This window comes from Chelonia mydas, chromosome 1 (genome assembly GCF_015237465.2).
Source record: "Chelonia mydas isolate rCheMyd1 chromosome 1, rCheMyd1.pri.v2, whole genome shotgun sequence".
Lineage (NCBI taxonomy): Eukaryota > Metazoa > Chordata > Testudines > Cheloniidae > Chelonia > Chelonia mydas.
Window position 1 is genome coordinate 322,945,164 of NC_057849.1, and position 22,605 is coordinate 322,967,768.

Here is a 22,605-nt window from a genome sequence, read left to right on the forward strand (position 1 = left end):
TCAAATGTGAACGATTTGCCTGCTGTGCTGAGTTGTGTTTGAACTGTTCAGAACCATTAGCATTGGTTTTGATCTAAATGTTAGGATGGTGTTTACATTAGCCTACTATCTGCCCAAGCATGTACTTCAGATTTCCTCATCATCCTTGACTGTATTTCTTTAAGACGAAATGCTTCTGTTCCTGATACATGAAAGACAAATTCTAACATTTACTTTAATGTGCAGTGGGATTGCTTTTAATTAAGATATTTAAAGTAATACCTTTGGGCTCTCTCACACCAGAATTTCTAATTCCACAGTTTGGGGCCATGGAGAATCACACACGAGCTTCCAAACCCAGCTGCCATAAAGCATTAGCATGATTCATTAGCTGAAGTATTCTCTGCATCTCACTCACAAACTCAGACTTCCCCTTAGCTACATCTCTGAACTTCCACAGAACATGATTCGCCATCCCCATAGGCCAATATGATGAAGGTGACTCATATTAATGATAGACTGGTGACTGAACTGAGCATACACAGAGGCCTGTAAGATAGCTGTAAGAAGGAGGAGTGATGAGAGAAAAGTCTCAAGGTGGAGCAGCCCTGAGGCATGAGTTTTGTAGACAGGCATTGCTTCACTCCTGATGGTTGCAGATTGCTGTGTGTATGTTCTTTTTGAAAAGTGTGTACTCCAAAGCTTCACTGAATGTGTGTTTTGCATACTGTAACAGTGCATTAAGCATTAGCAGACTATTTAATTTCCTTTTTCTCTGTGGTGTTCATGAGACAAGTATAAAGCAATAGCATAAAACTCTGTGGTGAGTCCAAAAATGCACACATCCCCCTACTCTGTACTGGAGATGGATGCTACTGGAACTGACCAACTACATGTAAATCTCAATATGAAAATAGTTAACATAAAAACATTATATTATTTTGAAAAAATCGATTACCCAATCTTACTCTCATAACTTATTATTAATGCTGGATCATCTGTTGTACAGCTAGTTATTTTAAAGATGAGTAGGTAGCTTGTAAAATACAAACTACACTTTCTTCACTTTTGCTTATACAAAACTTTTGAACACCTCTAATTTGTTATGACTAACATGACTGTAGGCAACCAACAGGCCAAATACTGGCTAAATAGGAAATGTTTCCTGAAGGCAGGATTCTAATATGATAATTTTGTTTCATCTTGAGTTTCTATGCTGTGATTAAGCAGATCCTCTGTCATTATCCCAGTTCTAACCTAAATCACTTGGGCTGATCTATGGTTTCCCATAGATGCATGGCCATTTTGTCTGAGTTAAATTTGTTTTGATTTAATTCAAAAGAAAAATAGAAGTGAAACTAAAAAGGTGCAAACTCATGTAAAGTTTAACCAGAAAGACGAATTGCATGAACACCTGCAAATGAAACCTCTGCGCTGCTCCCTGTTCTGCCTACTATACAACATTTCTGATAAATACTAATGGCAAATGATCACAAAGATAATCTGTTTTCATGTTCATTGGGATCTATGTAACCTATATTGTGAGGTGCTGTTTTAAAACAGCCCTGTTGGTTCTTATCAGCTGTGTTGCTGTTTGCCCTGCTAAAAAAATATAAAGAAAGAGAAATGGTGCATCAGTGAAACAACAATTTGGGAGAGGAGGCTTGAGGTTTTTTTAATCTGCCAGGCAAAACTATGTCTGCAGTGTGGGGGGCATTGGAAGGGCTTATGTTTTACTACTCCAGAAAAAGTCCACCACTTCTTTAATACACAGTTTAAAGAAACTGAGGAAGGGATAGGTAGCCAAGGAAGAGGAAGATGAAAATTAAAACATGGAGGCCACTGACTTTGCAGTGTGCAGTAGAACTGAATATGCATTCATCCAGTTAGAGTTTAATGTGTTTAGTGTAATTGTTTAATACCCGGTTTGAGTTTTATAATTTTTACATATAAATGTTCATTTGAGCCTACTTGGCTCTCTTTCTTTTTTGGATTATATAAATTACTCAATTCAAATAAATAAATGAAACCAATCTGAATAGATATAATTATTTATTTATATACTTATTAATGTCCACAAGAGTCTAGGTATGTGGATGGAAGCACTTGTGAAAGTTCTGTCTGGGTAGCTAAGGAAATGCAATTGACTTTTGCCACCTACACTTTTTTTATAGTACACTTTGCCTTTCATGGTACTTCTAAATGTTCTTGTTAATATTTTTCTGTTTCTTATAGTGACTAGGTACTTATGCCCTTGGGAATGTTCTCCTGAGGCTTTTTGGCCCTTGCCACTGGTGTTAAAACCATTGGCACAGATTATATAAGAGACGTGTGGTGTAGTGTCTGCATGTTAGTCTGGAGCCAGGAACTCCTGGTTTCTAACTATAGGATGGAAAATGACCTTTTTATTACTGCTACTTCTTTCCCTATCTGCCTTCTTGGTTCTCTACTGCTTCTCCCTATCCCACCTCATTCAACTGCTCTTATCACATGCTGCTGTTGCTCCCTATGTTGTTCCAGCTTTCCCTGCCCAAACGTCCCTCAGATGATCACCCTTATAGAAAAATCCTATGGGATTAAATAGCAATGAAACCTGTAGTATTCTACAGAAATGTAATAGTTTTTATAGAAATTACTCTATAAACCCCTGTCTATTATCATTCTCTATTTATTAAATTTATTCTACTGATATTTTAGCCTTTCTGTATAATTCTCTGGCATGGATAAAATTATCTATTATATTCAATAGGATTGCTTGAAAAAAAAATCCTAAAGAAAAGTTATCAATTTCTATCAAACTCTGTTGGAACTGTCATAAGGACAGGACCCCGCTCCTTGTTTTTTCAGCAGCCACTGGCCCCTCCCCACTTAGGAACTCCCTCTGCTTTCTTCCTATTGCCACTCACCTGAATGTCCTCTCCCCTCAAAAAAGTTTCAGGATGCAGGATTAAAATAAAATGTAAAAGGACACACTTTACATTTATATATATATTAAATATACTTAATATAAAGTGTGACTGCAAAAAAACTTAAGCCAGCACTTGGATCATTCTCAATTTTTACCTCCCACTGTTGTGACTTTTTCTTTTCTCTAATGAAATGAGTCAAGGCAAAATCATCTCAGCCTTCACCTTGAATTTCCTGACTTTTTTAAGGTTATAAGACCCTTGACTTTTCTTAATTATAGTAATGTAATTATTTTGAGCTTGATGGCTTTTATTTTTATAGAAACATTTTTTTTAAAAGAAAAATGTGTGTGTGTGTACATATATATATATATATATAAACTACATGTAATGAAATCTCCTCTATTACGCTATGTACATTTATTCAATCTTCCACAATGCTTGTTTGTTTCACAGTCTACTGGATAAATATGTGTAGAGCACAATTTTAATATGCCTTCGATTAGCACGTAGGTAGGAATCATTAATTTGTATGTGGATCCTTGACATGATAAACTGTAATGACTCCAAAAGGCTCTCATGTTGTGCCCTGGTCAGAGATCTTGAGTTAATGAATCACTGACCTAATAGTCTCTCTTACTCTTCCTGAACCATTAAGGTCGATAGGGTCAATGTGAGGACCCTTCTTGCTCAGCAAGTCCGCATACCAAGAATCTGTCTGACGTTTCTCAGGAGAGAATGCACTGAGCTTGTCTAATATATGTAGTAAAGCCAGGCAACTCACTTGAATTTTATTTATTATTTCATTTTTTCAGTGGTAATTTGTTTTATTACCATCATGAGTCCTGCAGAATTGTATTTTAAAACATAACTTGTTATATATAAGTGATAGGAACTTTTTTTGCACTGTCATAAATTTACACTATCCAAATGATCTTGGGTTTTTTAACAAAATCCTCAAATGCGCCCTAAGGATGGGGCCTTATATGCAGTTTTTATACTTGGCTCTTCTATTAACTTCAGTACATGAGAGATCATAATGGACAAATGTGATCGTAGAGAGAGACACACAAGCTGAATGTTCTTTTTCAAGTAGATGCAGCCATGGATTCTACTTAGGTGCGTGCACACCTAGCACACTGGAGCTGGAGAATTTTGCCTAGGAGTTCCCGTAGGGGGCCGCCTTGCACCTTGTGGCCATAACCACTCCCGTGGCTATAGGAGATGCCGCCACCCCGAACCCTCCTCAGCTCCTTCTTACTGCCAGTGGCTGGAATCAGAGCTCTGCATAGTTTTTTACCTTACATTCCTCTAGTGATTTTGTTCTCTAATTGTATATAATGAATTAGTACCGCTAATATAGTCAGACTTAGTGTTAGTTAGTTATTGTTTAAGTTTCCCTACTGATGCCCTCACCAGGATTTAAACATTGTCCATCAGTTGGGAGGGCGATCCCAAACAGTGATCCCCACATGCAGTGTTTTCTGTGTCTAGAAGCCCGCATCAAGGATCGATTTGCAGATCATCATGAAACAGACGCAAATGGTGAGGGATCTTCGTGAGAAGCAGCCCCTGCTCAAACAAGTCACATGGTCTGCTTCAGCACCGGGGCCCTCATCAAATCGAAGGTCAGCATGGAGAGTGCTGCTGCTTTGTGTCCCGGTGCTAGCATCTCTCTGAAGAAACAGACGAGTCATCCCCCACCGAGTGCACCAAGGAAAAGATCGTATAAGACTGACCAAGGCTGTTGGGTCTCGACTTCTTCCCCCAGAGGAAGTGTGGATAAGCATGTGATGAACGCTGATGCACGGGATGGAGGCAGGTCTTGTCATCTGCTCTCCAGCACTGTGCAGGGATGTCAGAGACCCCGTACCAGTGACTCCAGTTCTAGCCCTGGGGTGTCAGTTGAGTCTGGTACCAACGTGGGAGATGCCGGCACTGGCTGCTTCCACGCCAGCAGCATATCAGGCAGCAGCAGACCTCCCTGTCCTGACCTCTCCCTTGGTCCAGGACTTTGCCAGGACTGTGTCCTTTGTAGCCACACTGGCTGGCTGGGATCCTGAACCTGTTGGGTCTGTCGGCACCACACCCCAATGATTCCCTTCCACATTCAGTGGAAATGGGGCCAGTGCACAGGGGACCTCCTCGGCACTGGGTACTTTGGTACCCCTATGGCCAGCACTGCAATGTTGCTATGGCAGCAGTGACCAACTTCCACTTTGGAACTTTCGGTTACTTTGGTACCGATGCTGATTTCAGGGTCAACACCACTCCTGGCACCAGAAACGAAAGAGAGGTACTCGGTGCCAGCAGTACCATTTCCCTCTCTGGCGCCAGCCCCTTTGTCATTCAGGGCTATGAACAATGTGATAAAGCATGGCCAGAGGGCAGCAGGAGGGTGATAGAGGGGAGATATGTAAGCCCCAGGATGATAAGAGCCTTATTCCCTGTAGAGGGAAGAGAGGCTGCTATAGATTAATTAGCGCACCTGAAGCCAATTAAAGCACCTGAAGTCAGTCACCTGATAAAAAAACCCTGCTTCAATCGGACAGTTGGAGGAGTTGAAGCAGAGTGGTTTGGTGTTGGAGCAGAGAGCAGTTTGAAGGAGAGCAGTTTGGAGGGAAGCAGAGGAGAGTTTGGAGAAGAACTGTGGCGAGCCAGAAGACCAAGACGCTAGGTAAAGGGAAACCCAGCTTGTGCAGAGCAGAGGGACTCCACAGACACAAGGGATTGGGAGAAACCTGGCCCAAACAGAGAGAGGGCAGGAAGCCCCACAAGCTGACGGGCCAGAGAGGAAAGTAGCCCAGGGGAAGGAATCGCTAGTTCAAGTGGTTTGCCGCTATCCTTAGGGCTCCTGGGCTGGGACCCGGAGTAGAGGGCGGGCCCGGGTGCCTCCCTCTCCACTCCCCTTCTCTGGGATACTAGTGGGACAGTTAATACCCCAGATCAGGGGCGAGAAACAGCGCCTTGAACCTCCGCCCACAAGAAGAGAAAGCACGGGACCCATCATAATAGTGCCGGCAATTTGCCACAACAAGTAGGACCGGCTGGGTGCACCCTCCGGGCTGGGCAGACCACTATCCCCCAAGGCCTGGACCCCTCGGTGTCTGAGTCCGGATCTTCCTCTTCCTGCTCCCTATCAGCTGAGTGAGAGCCGTTCATGCAGCGCTATGGGTACCAGGTTTGGTGCTTGTTTCGCTGCTGGCCTGGTGCTTACTGGCTACCAATGCCCTATCCAGACCAGTGGCCCCCATGGGACACTCCTCAGTCATCAAGGTCCCACTCCCCATCCCACTCAAAGTCAAGATTGGTGGTCAGGTCTGTGGCAGTGACCGTCGATCCATCACAGATCCAGGTACCAGTGATGCTTCCCCTCGAGGAGCCTCCAGATCCCTCCCAGATCTGTCAGCCCTGGAGTAGGATCCTGCTCGGTCACACTGAACTGCCTCAACCTTATTCCCAAACAATTCCACAATACCAGGCACTCTCTCCCCTTTGATACCAGAGGATTTCAAGGCATACCAGGATCTGTTGTGGCGTATGGGTATTCATGCTGAGTTCCTGCTGGAGAACACCCACAAGTATGACTTTGTCAACTGGACAGCTATGTTGAAAGCATTGAGGGAGCAATTTCAGATGTTCATCACTAAAGGCTGCTTGGTGGCTAAGACAGCTTTGCAATCAGAACAGCTGATTTGCTATCTTGGACCTTTAGGACACCTACATTCATGTGGTGATTTTGCAGAGCCACAGAAAATTCCTTTGATATGTCATGGCAGAGCTCCATTTCCAGTATACGGTGCTTCCCTTTGGCCTCTTTTCTGCCCCTTGGGTTTTTACCAAATGCATGACCATCATCATGGCATATCTCAGAAAGAAAGGAAACGACAACTTGCCGTAGCTGGACCACTGGTAACTGAGGGGCAGATTTAGAGGGGAAGCTCTTTCTCACATCAACACTACACTGTGCTTGCTTCACCGTCTGTGTTTTATCCTAAACATTGGGAAGTCTACTTTGGTTCCCACTCAGAAAAATAGAGTTCATTAGGGGCCCTAATAGACTCTACAAGCCTTTTAGCTGACTAACCGTTTTCAGGTGATTTGCCACCTTTTCCTCAGTCTGCAGTCTCAGCCTTCCACAACAATTCAGATGTGCCTGGGGCTTTTGGGCCACATCTCTGCTTGCACACAGGTGGTTCAGTTTGCAAGGTGGTGCCTTTGTCCCTTCAAATGTGGCTCAGGAGAGTTTACCATCTGACTCTTTGCTCCTTGGACAAATTGCTCCATCTTCCTCCACTGGTCCTTGTTTGCCAGAAATGTCATCTGTTCTGCTCTTTCAGGGGCCTTATTCCGGGTGCCAAGTCCAACGCCTTCTATCTCAGCTGGCAAGCGGCTCTCTTCTATACCCTCCCCCAATCCCAATCATTCCATAGGTCATCTTCAAACTGAAGACAGATCGGGCAAAGCTCATCCTCATTGTCCTGGTCTGGCCGAGGCAGTACTGGTTCTCTGACCTTCTTGTATGTCTGCACTTGTGTCTAGTTCACTGAAAGTACATCTGGCAGTGAGATTGGCATTTCATCCCCCTATCAAAGGAAGATCCGTCTTCTCCAATCCCATAGTAGCAAGGTTCTTAAAAAGGCTTCTTTGCCTACATCCCCCAGTCTGAGAGCCAGTTCCTCTGTGGGACCATAACACAGTCTTAGCAGTGCTGATAGGTCCTCCACTCAAGCCCTAGTATCTTGTCCCTTTCCGCTCTTGTGTCAGAATAGTGTGTTCCTAGCGATTACATCCGCAAGGAGAGTGTGTGAGTTGCAGATTCTGATGGCAAAGCATCCTTACACACACTTCTCCAAAGACAAAGTGACTTTATGACCATACCCAAATTTTTGGTCTAAAGTGCTCTCTCAGTTTTATTTGAACCAGGAAGTATACTTACCCATTTTCTTTCATAAGCTCGTCTCTGTGGGAACACCGTCTCCATACATTAGCCTTCTATCTGGATAGGCCTAAACTGTTTCATGTGTCACCTAGCCTGTTTGTGTCATTCGCAGATCACATGAAGGGGCAAGCGGTCTCTTGACAGACCATCTCTAAATGGATAACATCCTGTATCAAGACTGCATATGATATAGCTTAGCTACGCCCCCTTAGCGAATAACTAACTACACCCCCTTAGCGAATGCAAGCTCATTTGATGAGAGCAAAAGCAATGTCAATAGCATTCCACAGTGATATTTCCATGTTGGACATTTGCAGGACTGCTACTTGGTCATCCATATGTGTATTTATGAACCATTATGCCATCACCACGTCTTCCAGGATGGATGCAAGTTTTGGAAGGGCGGTCCTGCAGTCCTTGTTCTGAGCCCTGCCTCCTGGGAGGGGTACTGCTTATGAGTCACCTAAGTGGAATACACATCTGCATCTACTCAAAGAAGAAGAAATAGTTACTTCCTGTAACTGTGGTTCTCCCAGATGTGATGCAGATGTGTATTCCATGACCCACCCTCCGTCCCGTCTGTATCAGAGTCTCATCTCAGGGGCATTTGGTGCGAAGGAACTGAGTGGGGTCGGGATGGTGCCACCTCATGTAACCAGGGGAGGGGCTACCACCACAAGGCGTGAGCGCCGCCCCTCTTACAGGTACTGCTAGGCAAAATTCTCTGGCTTCAGCACACTGGACACACACACATCTAAGTGGAATAAACATCTGCATCACATCTCAAAGAACAACAGTTACAGGAAGTAACCATTTCATCTTGTTGCATCATCAGTGCTGCTGTAATAATTAGCTTTTCCATTCAACTCTGCTGAAAGAACTTGCTCCATGTATTTCTTTAGAGGAAAGGATGACCTGGGGGCTGTGAAAATTTCTCCAGCCACTAAGAAGGAGTAGCATCTAGAATGGTTCCATGGAGCAGCTGTGTAGGAAAAGGATTCCTCCTCTTTCCCATTCTGTGCATCCCCATAGCATCTAGCTCAACCAGTTGGACTCTGATACGTGAATCTGGCCCTTATTTGTAGCACTTTGTAGATTTTTTTGTGGTTATTCTTTATTGTTTGTTTGTGTAATATAATTCTGGTGACAGATGTCATATTGACTGTACTACACTGAAATTATCTATTTATCTACTAGTCATGGACAGACCAGTTATTAGGAGGGCTAACTTCCACACACTGTCTAGCTTTGACCTGGAGGAGCTGCCCTCGGTGCTTAGATTATTCAGTCTCTCTCTCTCTCTCTCCATTTGGTTTTGTTCACGTTTTAGACAGTGAACAAAGGATGACAATTATGGTGGTTTTATGTGGACATTGGACACATCCATATGCAACTGGACTCAGACAAGCAATTTGTTTCAGATATGTTGCCAAACAGCCACTATAAAATGTTCACTGTAGCTAAAATGAAAAACAGACCTCTGCTGAAGGGAATTTGGGAAAATTCACCTTTTTGCCAGAAAAGTCCTTAGTGGAAATATATAGGTTGTAAATTACATCTAATGTGAAAGATAAGATGGATAAGTAATATCATCTGACACACTTCACATAACATAAATGGAAATGTTAGATGTTGTTTATTGATTTTATTGAATTATACAAGGGAAGCTTGCTCAAATACCTAGAGTTAAAAGATACCAGGGTTAAAAGTTAATGCCTTATTTGAAAGACATTTTCATGGAGTTGTAATAAATTATTTGTATGGCTTACTGGTTATTCCAAATATCATATTTATTACTTTTACGCCAGTATTTCTCTGCCATTTTTGAGAAATAAACTGTAATTGTTGGAGATTTAGCAAAAGGAGAAAAAGCAGAAAAAACAGACAGGGACAAATCCTAGCATTCTGTTTTAGGGCACTGAGTCTGAGTTGCTTCCTTGTGGTAAAATGGATCGTCTGGAAACAGAAGCAAATGCCATTATGGAATTAGTTGTTTGAAATAATAAATGCTGGATTAAGGCAGGTTTTAAACTTAATCCCGCTTGCTGCATTATATTAAGATAACACTTTTGTATGATTGAAATTGTCCATTTTTATTAGACCATAACTGCTTTGGTCAATATAACTTAAAAAACAAGTTTCCACTTCTGAATAGTGTGTTGTAGATTTTACAAAGAAATACTATAGAAAACTGCAGTATAAAAATGTGTTATAGTAAGTAAGCCTTTTCCATTCAATCCGGAAACAGGACTTAGAAGAAAGCTCATTACCCAAATGTGGATCCCACACATGACGTTGTGTTTCATTCTCATTAGACCACCAGGATAGCCCCAACCTTTAGCATATGTGGAGCACACAGTGACACCTATTGTAAAAGCTGCACAAGTGTTTCCATTCTAAAGGGCCATTTTCACATGCTTTGTCAAATATTTTTGTTTGGGGATGAAATTTTGCTCATTTATTTTCAGCCTAAGAGTGAATCTTTAAAAAAAAAAAAAGTGAGAAGAAAAAACAGTTAAGCTATTTTAAAAAAACAAAGTAAAAAAACCCCACTTTTGCCAATATAAAAAAAGTTGCCATTTTTTTTCTTTTGTACAGTTCTAGCACCTCAGCAGGATGTGGTAGAAAACTGAAATTTGGCAGAGGTGCCTTTCAGTAGGCTGATAAAAATAATTTTTGATTTGGCAGAATTATAAGTGCTTTATATGGGGTGGGGTGGAATGAACATGGGGAAATAGTTTTACTTTTGTGTAATGACCCATCCATTCCCAGTCTCTATTCAAGCCTAAGTTAATTGTATCCAGTTTGCAAATTAATTCCAATTCAGCAGTCTCTCATTGGAATCTGTTTTTGAAGTTCTTTGTTGAAGAATTGCCACTTTTAGGTCTGTAATCGAGTGACCAAAGAGATTGAAGTGTTCTCCGACTGGTTTTTGAATGTTACAATTCTTGACGTCTGATTTGTGTCCATTTATTCTTTTATGTAGAGACTGTCCAGTTTGACCAATGTACATGGTAGAGGGGCATTGCTGGCACATGATGGCATATATCACATTGGTAGATGCGCAGGTGAACAAGCCTCTGATAGTGTGGCTGATGTGATTAGGCCCTATGATGGTGTCCCCTGAATAGATATGTGGACACAGTTGGCAATGGGCTTTGTTGCAAGGATAGATTCCTGGGTTAGTGATTCTGTTGTGTGGTGTTTGGTTGCTGGTGAGTATTTCCTTCATGTTCTCTATGTATATAAATCTCCCCACTGTATTTTCCACTGAATGCATCTGATGAAGTGAGCTGTAGCTCACGAAAGCTTATGCTCAAATAAATTTGTTAGTCTCTAAGGTGCCACAAGTACTCCTTTTCTTTTTGTGGATACAGACTAACACGGCTGCTACTCTGAAACCTGTCATTATGCAAGGCACTGAATTTAGCCATATGGAGTGGAAATCTATCAACTTCATGAAATAACTCGTACAGTTACAGACAGACATCATCTTCCTTTCCAAATGCAAACAGATGGACATCATACAAAAGGACTGAAGGTAAAAAATCCATTACAATCTACATACCACACAGACTACGCTGACAGCTTGTGCCACACGCTCTCAAAGAAACTGCGGAACCACCTGATCAACATCCTCTACAGCAAACAGGGAAAGATAAAGAATGAGCTCTCAAAACTGGATACTCTCATCAAAAACCAACCTTCCACACAAACTTCCTCGTGGCTGGACTTTACAAAAACTAAACAAGCCATTTACAACACACACTTTGCTTCTCTAATAAAGAAAAAGGACACTAAACTATCTAAACTACTACATGCCACAAGGGGCCACAGCAGTGGTTCCCTTAACCCACCCAGCAATATTGTTAATCTATCCAAATATAGTCTTAGCCCAGCAGAAGAATCTGTCCTATCTCGGGGCCTCTCCTTCTGCCCCTCCACCCCCACGAACATGATACAGTTCTGTGGTGATCTAGAATCCTATTTTCGACGTCTCCAACTCAAGGAATATTTCCAATACACCTCTGAACAACATACTAACCCACAGAGACCTTCCTACCAAGACTACAAAAAGAAGGATTCTGGGTGGACTCCTCCTGAAGGTCAAAACAACAGACTGGACTTCTACATAGAGTGCTTCCGCCGACGTGCACAGGCTGAAATTGTGGAAAAGCAGCATCACTTGCCCCATAACCTCAGCCGTGCAGAACACAATGCCATCCACAGCCTCAGAAACAACTCTGACATCATAATCAAAAAGGCTGACAAAGGAGGTGCTGTCGTCATCATGAATAGGTCGGAATATGAACAAGAGGCTGCTAGGCAGCTCTCCAACACCACTTTCTACAAGCCATTACCCTCTGATCCCACTGAGGTTTACCAAAAGAAACTACACCATTTGCTTAAGAAAGTCCCTGAAAAAGCACAAGAACAAATCCGCACACATACACCCCTGGAACCCCGACCAGGGGTATTCTATCTGCTACCCAAGATCCATAAACCTGGAAATCCTGGACGCCCCATCATCTCAGGCATTGGTACCCTGACAGCAGGATTGCCTGGCTATGTAGACTCCCTACTCAGGTCCTATGCTACCTCACTCCCAGCCATCTTCGAGACACCACTGACTTCCTGAGGAAACTACAATCCATCGGTGATCTTCCTGAAAACACCATCCTGGCCACTATGGATGTAGAAGCCCTCTACACCAACATTCCACACAAAGATGGACTACAAGCCGTCAGGAACACTATCCCCGATAATGTCACGGCAAACCTGGTGGCTGAACTTTGTGACTTTGTCCTCACCCATAACTATTTCACATTTGGGGACAATGTATACCTTCAAAGCAGCGGCACTGCTATGGGTACCCGCATGGCCCCACAGTATGCCAACATTTTTATGGCTGACTTAGAACAACGCTTCCTCAGCTCTCGTCCCCTAATGCCCCTACTCTACTTGCGCAACATTGGTGACATCTTCATCATCTGGACTCCTGGAAAAGAAGCCCTTGAGGAATTCCACCATGATTTCAACAATTCCATCCTACCATCAACCTCAGCCTGGACCAGTCCACACAAGAGATCCACTTCCTGGACACTACGGTGCTAATAAGCAATGGTCACATAAACACCACCCTATACCGGAAACCTACTGACCGCTGTTCCTACCTACATGCCTCCAGCTTTCATCCAGACCACACCACATGATGCATTGTCTACAGCCAAGCTCTACGATACAACCGCATTTACTCCAACCCCTCAGACAGAGACAAACACCTACAAGATCTCTATCAAACATTCTTACAACTACAATACCCACCTGCTGAAGTGAAGAAACAGATTGACAGAGCCAGAAGAGTACCCAGAAGTCACCTACTACAGGACAGGCCCAACAAAGAAAATAACAGAACGCCACTAGCCATCACCTTCAGCCCCCAATTAAAACCTCTCCAACGCATCATCAAAGATCTACAACCTATCCTGAAGGATGACCCATCACTCTCACAGATCTTGGGAGACAGGCCAGTCCTTGCTTACAGACAGCCCCCAAACCTGAAGCAAATACTCACCAGCAACCACACACCACACAACAGAACCACTAACCCAGGAACCTATCCTTGCAACAAAGCCCATTGCCAACTGTGCCCACATATCTATTCAGGGGACACCATCACAGGGCCTAATCACATCAGCCACGCTATCAGAGGCTTGTTCACCTGCGCATCTACCAATGTGATATATGCCATCATGTGCCAGCAATGCCCCTCTACCATGTACATTGGTCAAACTGGACAGTCTCTACGTAAAAGAATAAATGGACACAAATCAGACGTCAAGAATTATAACATTCAAAAACCAGTCGGAGAACACTTCAATCTCTTTGGTCACTCGATTACAGACCTAAAAGTGGCAATTCTTCAACAAAAAACTTCAAAAACAGATTCCAGCGAGAGACTGCTGAATTGGAATTAATTTGCAAACTGGATACAATTAACTTAGGCTTGAATAAAGACTGGGAGTGGATCATTACACAAAGTAAAACTATTTCCCCATGTTTATTTCCCCCCCCGCAACTGTTCCTCAGATGTTCTTCAAAAAGCGAGGGAGTACTTGTGCCATCTTAGAGACTAACAAATTTATTTGTTGGTCTCTGGGGTGCCACAAGTGCTCCTTTTCTTTTTGTGGATACAGACTAACACGGCTGCTACTCTGAAACCTGACAATTGGTGCTTCCTAAGAAGCAAAAGCTTCAGTTTAAGAGGTCAGTTGCAATTTGACCACATTATCACACTGAGACACATGTACGTCTCTCATATGCCCAAAAACATAAAGCCAGGCATGTGTTTAAGATATGTATCCTTATACCTACGGCTGTAAGCAAAGACAATAAAAGAAGTTATAACAAAGCAATGGAAGGCACATTTTTATGTTCTACAAAATCTTTTTTCCCTGCTCAACAACTCCTCCTAGCAACATAAATACATAGGGGTTTTTTTTAACAACCTCAAAACTCTTGCAGATTACTAAGAAAGAAAAATCACAACTTGAAGCAGAGATAATAAGAGGCAAAGGCTAACGTACTGTTGGGACCTTTCATATGGAAAATCTCCAGAGCAGGACAGCTTTAGTAGTGAATTCTACAATTTTTTTCCAGGAGTTTCTACTGCCCAATACACAATATTTCATCACTCTTATGACCTAGTAAAATTGCCTATTTCTCCCTCGAAAGCTAGCATAACCAGACATCTGAAAAAAGGTAAAAATCCGAAGTTTGTATGTCATAACAGCCAATATCATTCATCAATTTGGAGAATAAAAAACAAGCAGAAGTATTACCAAACTAGCTATTATTATTCTGACCAATACTAATTCACTCGACCCAATCTGGCCTTATTCCATGGAAAGCCACAAAGCATAATACATTAGTCATCATTCATCACATTAACCGGATGAATAAAAGCAGGCTAGCATAAGATACAGAGAAGGCATGTGAAGGGTTCTTTTGGAGCCTCACTTATTTTTCAGACATCAATTTTTAACCATCAAACTGCTCTACAATTTTCCATGTGCATTCCTTTATTTGAACAGCACCCTGTTAGAAATTTTTTTCTTGAAGACCAGCACAAGAGACCTCTTCTGTTTGCTCTATCCATTGAGCCACTTGCAAGTGGCTATCCAGAGATTCTCTAGAGGTTCAAGGTACCACAATCCATGACAAAGCACAAAAAATTGATCTCACAGTTGACATCTTGCTTTATCTCTGTGAAACACAAGCTTCCAATCAATGCTGTGAAGAAGTCTTAGAGGCCAACAGCACTGTATCTGGTTTTTGTATAAATTTGACACACTCCAAGGCAATAGCCTAAGAAGATGTTAATTATTTTTCCCTGCCAGTTATCCCCTGAGGGATTCAAATAGCTATAGGTGAAAATCTCACAAAGTTTCACTAAATTAACAACGCTAAATCTGCAACTTCTTAAGAACTTCAAAATTGGCATATCTTACCATCATCTGTGTTTGACTGAATCACCTTGATAACAATTAACATTCTTCACTGAGTGCTGTACTTCCTTCCAGTCCTCCCCATACTTTATCCACAGCAATTTAATATGGCATTAGAAGAAACCAAAATCACATTATTAAAGCTCCAGACACAAAGACCAAGGGTGATATTTAACTTCCGCCACCCCTAGTTGGAAACTCTATAACTGGATAGTTCTAGTTTGATATGTTTGGTACTGGTTACATTTTACAAAACCCCAAAAACAGCCCCACTTGACAAAACATGGAAGTAGATTGAAAAAAGGGAGAGAGAGCATTCTTTCCAGTCTGATTTAGGGAGAACACGTTGCTGTTTTGTTCCCCCAGGAGATCAAACAACACCCTCTCCTAAGAATCAGTCTACAAATAAGGCAACTGGGCAGTTGAGGTAGTGCCAACATTTTCATTGCCTCCTGGATATGCAGGCTACCAGGTTTTCCTCTAGGATAGGAAGATACTAATCTAAAAGATAGAATGCAAACGGACTGTCCACCACAGAAGACTTTTTCAAGGGCATAGCTTGCTAAATACATGGATAGTTCTATACTGGAATGGACTTCCAAGGGACATAGTGGAATCCCTGTCATTGGAGGTTTTTCAGAATAGATTAGACAAACACCTCTCAGGGATGGTCCAGTTATACTTGATTTGCCCCAGTGCATCATGCTGGACTTAATGACTTCTCAAAGGTCCTTTACAGCTCTATATTTCTAAGATTCTATGATTGCTGAACTTTGAACCGCTCAAAATTAAATTTAATGTACCTTCTCAGGTTTTCTATATGTACCTATATGTTCAGATATGTCCTGGACACTGTTACAAACGGAAACATTCCACAGTTGGGGAAAAATCAATTAGAAGAAACAAATGATATCCTAATTTAATTGAATACATAATCTCTGCTGTGCAAAGTCTTAGATGATGAATACTTGCAAGTCTATACCCTAATTTCTATATCCAGGTCCTTGAGATATTAAAATTCCTCTCACAAATAATCCATGGAAGAAAGAATTTAAATACTCCCTTGAAGCCAATGGATCAGATCCTCTCCAACCCCCACTTGTTTTTGTGCTCCTCTAGTACAAAAAGTTGCTTGGAGGCTAAATAGCTACCTGGGGATTCCCCTGATTTAAGAGGCATAGTTCTAACATAGCTGGATCAGTGCTGGCTCTGTCCCTGCTTGCAGTGCAGGAGGAATGTTGAAGACATGCTAAAAGGAAAGGAAGCCTGGTTGGAATATGGCTGCACTTCCCTGACCTCCAGCTCTCAGAAGCGGCCCTTGGTAGCCATTGCAGCTGGGGTCAGCTTAGAGCAGCCCTTCTTTGCAGTCCAAAAATGAGCATTTCAAAATGTGTGTGTGTGTGAGAAAACGAGGTTTTTAATGGAAACTGTTTGGCAGCCATCCACTACCTGTGATCACTTTAATATTATAATCTTAAATATTTTTGTAGAATGAGCTACTTCCGTCTCAATCAATAACAATTTATGAAACATATTTGCAAGACTGGGGAATGGTTTTAAGGCCAAATAAAAAAAACAGTACATAAAACAAAGCAGTGACCTTCTTAAAACCAAGCCTGATATCAGAAATTTGTTGTTTTTTTAATAACCCAAGGCAAATTTTTAAAAAGCTATTTTAAAACTCTTAAGGGTAATTTTCAGTCTGTGTTGGGCTTATTTACTTATCTGTGAAGCTGGTCTTGGTGACTTTCCCAATCTTAATTTGTCCTGTCCCGTTTATTAGAACCGAAAAACCTCTCTCTTTCCCTTATCACCCCTCCTCTATGGCTCTTTTTATACAATAACAAAAGTGAAGCACCTTATCTGCCTTGCACAGACCCTTCCCAGTGCTTCCATTTCTTTCAGGAATTAAGTAATTTGTTTGTTATTTTTGAATATCATCAGACAGTTACATGAGATATGCAGGTTTCTCAGGTAACATTTTTCATTTTTACAGAACTGTTAGACAATCTACATTTCCTGCAGTGACCCTTTCCGCTTTGCTTTATATTTATGAAACAGAATCTTTTCCACTTGCATTTTTTTCAGCAGCATAGTTTCATTTGTTTTGTTTTTTTTACAGTCCAACACATAAAGCAGACTTTAACAATAGTTGAAATTACACAAAGATCATTTCCTTAGGTCTATCCTACTGGATATTTTTATCATGTATGCACTTCTTCCTTTTTCTTCTTCTACCACATCAAACTCAGTAACATTCCTGTTTGCCCTGTCAGCCTCTTGCCAGCTTTGGTGATTATAAACTAGTTGAAGTTCATTGGTTTTGAACTGAATTCCTCTGAAATGAAATAAATGAGTATGATTAAAGTTTGGAACCCCTAAGTGCTACAAACGTAAGAGCCAACAACAGATGCCCATTCAGTAAAGCAGACCAGCCCAGCAGATGGGTACAAATTAAACATTTTTTTACTTCATTTGTTTTTAAAACAGTAGGGGAAAATTGCCATGTCAGTCAAAATAAATAACAGACAATTGCTTTCTAGTCATTTTGGAGTACAAGGTTGGCAACTTGGCTTTGCAACATTCATTATTTTGAGCCTTGTTGCAGTAGTACTCATACCAAGCTGGCTGAACATGTTCAACATAGTTGCAGTAGTTTAAAACTTTATTATGGTTTTCATAGTAATGATTTAACAATTTTTTTAAAAAAATATTGGTATGAGAAAGAAATATACTGGATAATTTCAAAGAGACTCAAAAGAGTCTGGGAGAAATCCTGGCGCCCTGGAAGTTGATGGTAAAATTCCCATTGACTTCTGTGGAGCTAGGACTTCACCCTCTGACTTCCCTTCTGGAATGGAGTGTGGTCTAGGTCTTAAGATATAGTACAGATTTGAAAATCAAGATACTTTGGATTCTGTGTTCCCAGTTCTACCACTGAATTGCAGAGAAAGTAAATTTGTGTTCTGAGTTACTGTTTATTTGAATGAGAGTGCTTGGTACCTTCTGAAATCAGGCCATTTATTTAGGTGCCTAAATATAGTTTCAGGTGTCTTAGTGTTAGGCAGCCATGTCTGAAAATGTTGGCATTCGCTATGCAGCAATTTACTGATCTGTACATTATTACCTAAATGCTTACCTAAAAATCCCTAAGTAGTTTGGAATCTTCCTACCTACCTATTATGTCTGTCTTTATGTGATTCTATGGCAGCTGTGATCAGAGGAAGCACTCAATAGGGAGTCCCTTTTCTTTAAAATGGAGGGAGCTGATGTCTGAAGCTTTTTTTATCGGAGGTGGTCCTCCCCTTTTGTAACTTACTCTTCATTGTTGGTATAAAATAGCCAAAACTTTGGCCTCTAGAGCACACAGCAAGATTAATCTGATTGGGTTTTTTGGGGGTGGTTTTTTTGGTGGGGTGAGGGTGGGGGAAGATTGTAGATAGTTAAGTTGTACATCATAATTCTGTTATGGAGAAGGTGACATGTTTTTATTGAATTTGATTACCTGGCTGGATGTTTATTGCATTATGTTGGTTGAATTGTTGGGTTCGGTTTTTGTTATTTTCATTGTCCTGTAATAAATGGTTATATTTATTTTTGTGTCAGCTCCTAGAGATGCCCATTGAGAAATCATAAATAAATAAATATATTAACCTACCTTGCAGGAGTATCATAGGACTTAATTAATTCATATTTTTAAAGTAAAATACTTTCTGATTCCCAGATCAGTAACAAAAGTTTGTTATTTGTAGGCTTTAGTGAGCTTACACTATGATTTCTCATTTTAATTTTCCTTGTATAGACTTAAAAATCTCTTTTTAATATAACAATACTAAAAAGTTGCTTTTAGGGTCGGTTTTTAATTTTTCTTGACATTCTGCAGCATTTTTATTCTTTATAGTTGTTACAGTACATTCCCTCTTAGAGAGCTCAAGGAATTTTGCACATATTTTTTCAACATTTAGTATATTTTGTTTCATGTATTATTCTTTAGGTCTAAAGTAGTCTTTTAATGTTCCCCCTTAAAAAGTGATGCGTGGATTAGTCTCTAATATTTAGGTTTTGTTTCAACAAAACAACACATGCACTTTTTTTTGCAAGGGGGCTGTTTGGCAATTTATTTTGGGTTCCCAGGGGAAATTTACAGCAGATTACACTGCAGTGTTGTGCTTTATCATTTCTGCGTTATTTCTGACTCAAAGCATGCATTATTTTCAGCCACAGATCACAAGAAATTTTTTAATCAATCAAAGAATTTAAAATATGGAAAAGTGATCATGGTGACAAGGGCTTAGTCAGAAGCTGCTGTTATTGAAGGATAATGTATCGCTCCGTTGTGTTATAACACATTTAATTTTATTGCTCTTCACAGGGTCAGGTTCATGTCGCTTTAGTTACACAGATCCCAGCATCATTGTGTCCTATACCAAGAATAACGCTGCAGATTGGATTCAGCTGGAGAAAATTAGGTTTGTGATATTTCAAAAAAACCCAACATTTTCATGCATTTTGACCCAGCAGACATTTTCTCCATTTTCATTACTCACCATTTTGTTTTCTCTAAATTTTTACTTAATGTTTTTATCTATCAATTTGGGTTGTTAACGTGTCTATTCTCCCTATTTTAGATGTATTAAAAACAAGGGGTGAAATCCTGGCCCCATTGAAAGCAAGGACAAAACTCCATTGACTACAATGGGGCAGGATTTCACCCAAGGACTTTTAAAATAATGGGTTTCTTCATGAGGGAGAATGGATTAACTTGTGGTTACAGCCCTGGGAATCAGGAGAACTTGGTTCTATTCCTGGTTCTGTTGAAGTCTTCCTGTGTGCCCCTAGGTAAATCATTTAACTTCTCTGTTCCTTAGGAAGAGTCTGATCCAAAGCTGGCTGAATGAGTAACCAAAATCAGTGTGCTTTGGATCAGGCCCTAGAATGTGAGTAACACTTCCTTCATGCACAGGTGCGTTTGTGAGCCTTAATACTGCACATTAATATTTGTAAGGTATCTAAATACTACACGGACGAATGCTGTAGAAATTCCCATAGAGATTTCTTCTTTAATGGTAAAAAACCCATATATTCCACATTTTATCAGTGTTTTTATCTATAGCAATGCGTTCATTTAAAAGTTAATGAAGATAATGAAATATTTAAAACAAAGTATAAATTGATTAAAGCAAAAATTAAATAGGTTCTCTATTATATTCACTGACACTTTTACCAGTGCTCCACCAAAGAATGAAAAATGGTCTTTTCATGGCTGTTTTATTACAAACCAAAACTAGCACTGGTTTGCATTTTAGCACCACTTTAATCTCAGCAGGAACAATAATTTTCAGCATGGCAGGTTAGTACTTCACTAGGATAAAATGTTCAATAAAAATATTTTATGGTTTGATATGAAGACTTGGCTTCTAACATTGTTATAATATCAAAATTATGGTAATTATGCCATGTTTTTAAATAAATAGGCTTACTTTAAAGTATAAAGGCTTTTGAACGAGGATTTTAAAATATTTTATTGTAATATCCATACCTTTAAATTGAGAATCAATATAAGCTTTGAATTTCTGCAAGAGGCAGAGCAAGCACTTTATAAAGTAGTATTGTGAAATGTACTGTATACATTAACTCCTGCCTTGTTCGTTTCAGTAGTACTGCTGGGGAAACAGGATACAAGAATTTTGCAGTTTGTCTATTGTGTCCTCTCTAGGGCCAGAATCTGCCACCATTACCACTGAGTAATGGTAGCTTTACTACACGAGTAGTCCACTTGGGCAAAATTTCAGTCCCTGGTGGTTACTCAGAGTAAGGTGGTATTCAGCAGTGGTGAGTGTGCCAGAGTCTGTTCCTATGATATCTGACATCAGCTCCTCACTCTCCTGATATGAAAGATTCTTATCTCATTGGCAACAGAGTAACTCCGATGAGACCAGTAGGTCTGATTCCCATCTGACACAGGTGTGAATCATTCATTGAGGTCACTTGTGTTACTCCAGATTAACTGCCCCAAAACTTTGCTAACACAGTTATGATTGCCAGACCCTAGGCCCCTGCAGAATGTCAGATTCAGCTACACTCAAACCTCTGAAAACCAGGAAACACAAAGTTAAAGTATACCCCACTTTGGCAATGTTACCTGAACTGTGCCCCCGGCACTGTCAATAGTTAGTGGGAATAGTTCAGTAAGGGTGGTGCCATAATAAGTCGACATGAAGAGGATTATGAGATGGTGTGAATGTTGGTATTGTGTTCCAATTTGAATTTGAATTTCAGCATTTATCTGCATGCTGCCTTCCCTGGGGTAGGTGTACCTGTGCGAAAGGTGGAGGGATCAGTTGGGGTGGGTTAGCAGAGCTGTCATTGTGATTGAGGAGAAGCACATGTGTAAATTGAGGGATCAAGTATGCCTCATTTTGGCACTGAATTCTGTAGGTTGTCTCAGTGGAGCTGCATAAGAGTGCTTGCCTTGGGCATTGTCAGCAGTCTAGCGGAAGAGATGGCAATGGTCTCCAGGGCTTAGTGAGGGGTAAAGTGAAGGCAATTTCTCAGAAGGAATCCTCAGGGAAGGATGAAGTGGTGGTAATATTTTGCAAGTCTGGGGTGGCATGTGTGGAGTAGGTGCAGTGTTTGAGTATAGGCCAGGTGTAGGCAGCTCCTGTGCACTAGGCCTGATCTAAGCCTGAGTTTTGCCATAGCAAAGAGAAGTGCTTAGACTTAGTCCTATGGTGCTCATGCGTTCGGTTCCCAGAGTGTTCTGTAGCATCTGTAAAGGTAGAGTGCTAGTGTATGTGTTATTGGCACATTTGCTGGTTTTCAGAGATTTAAGTTTCTATGATCTCAATTCTTCACTTCCTGGTTTTCAGAGGTTTGAGTGTAGCTGAACTAGACATTCTGAAAGAGCATGAGGCACCACCAGCCAAACTAAACTTTGCATTCACAAAGTTTGGGGGCAGCCAATTTTCTTGTATTTTAAACAATAATTTCTCAGCATCCTTATATTCTACAGCCCCAACTTCCCCCTGCCACTGCCTCTGGATCCTTGGCAATGATTAAACCAGCCCCAGAAAACACTGGATGCATGTCAGTGTCTTCACTACCCCTGCATCATCACCTTGCCTCCTCTCTCTCTGCCTATCCAGTACAGTCTGCTCCTCCCATGTTACCTCTCCTTTCCCCAGAAGGGCAGACTTTGGCAGCAGCCCCACAGGTTGAGGAGCTGGGCAGAGGATTCAGGAACAGTGTGCAGGGATTGACATGGAGTCAG

The 22,605-nt window shown here is 41.1% G+C and overlaps 1 protein-coding gene across 2 annotated transcripts in view; it reads left to right on the forward strand.

Annotated features, from left to right (window-relative positions):
* RELN (reelin) overlaps nucleotides 1-22,605 on the forward strand; it is a 463,371-nt gene that overhangs the window by 235,948 nt on the left and 204,818 nt on the right. For both annotated transcript variants that reach the window (XM_037889192.2, XM_037889193.2), the window contains exon 9: nucleotides 19,708-19,804. In XM_037889192.2, the coding sequence (XP_037745120.1) occupies nucleotides 19,708-19,804 (97 nt within the window). The remainder of the gene's footprint in view (nucleotides 1-19,707; nucleotides 19,805-22,605) is intronic.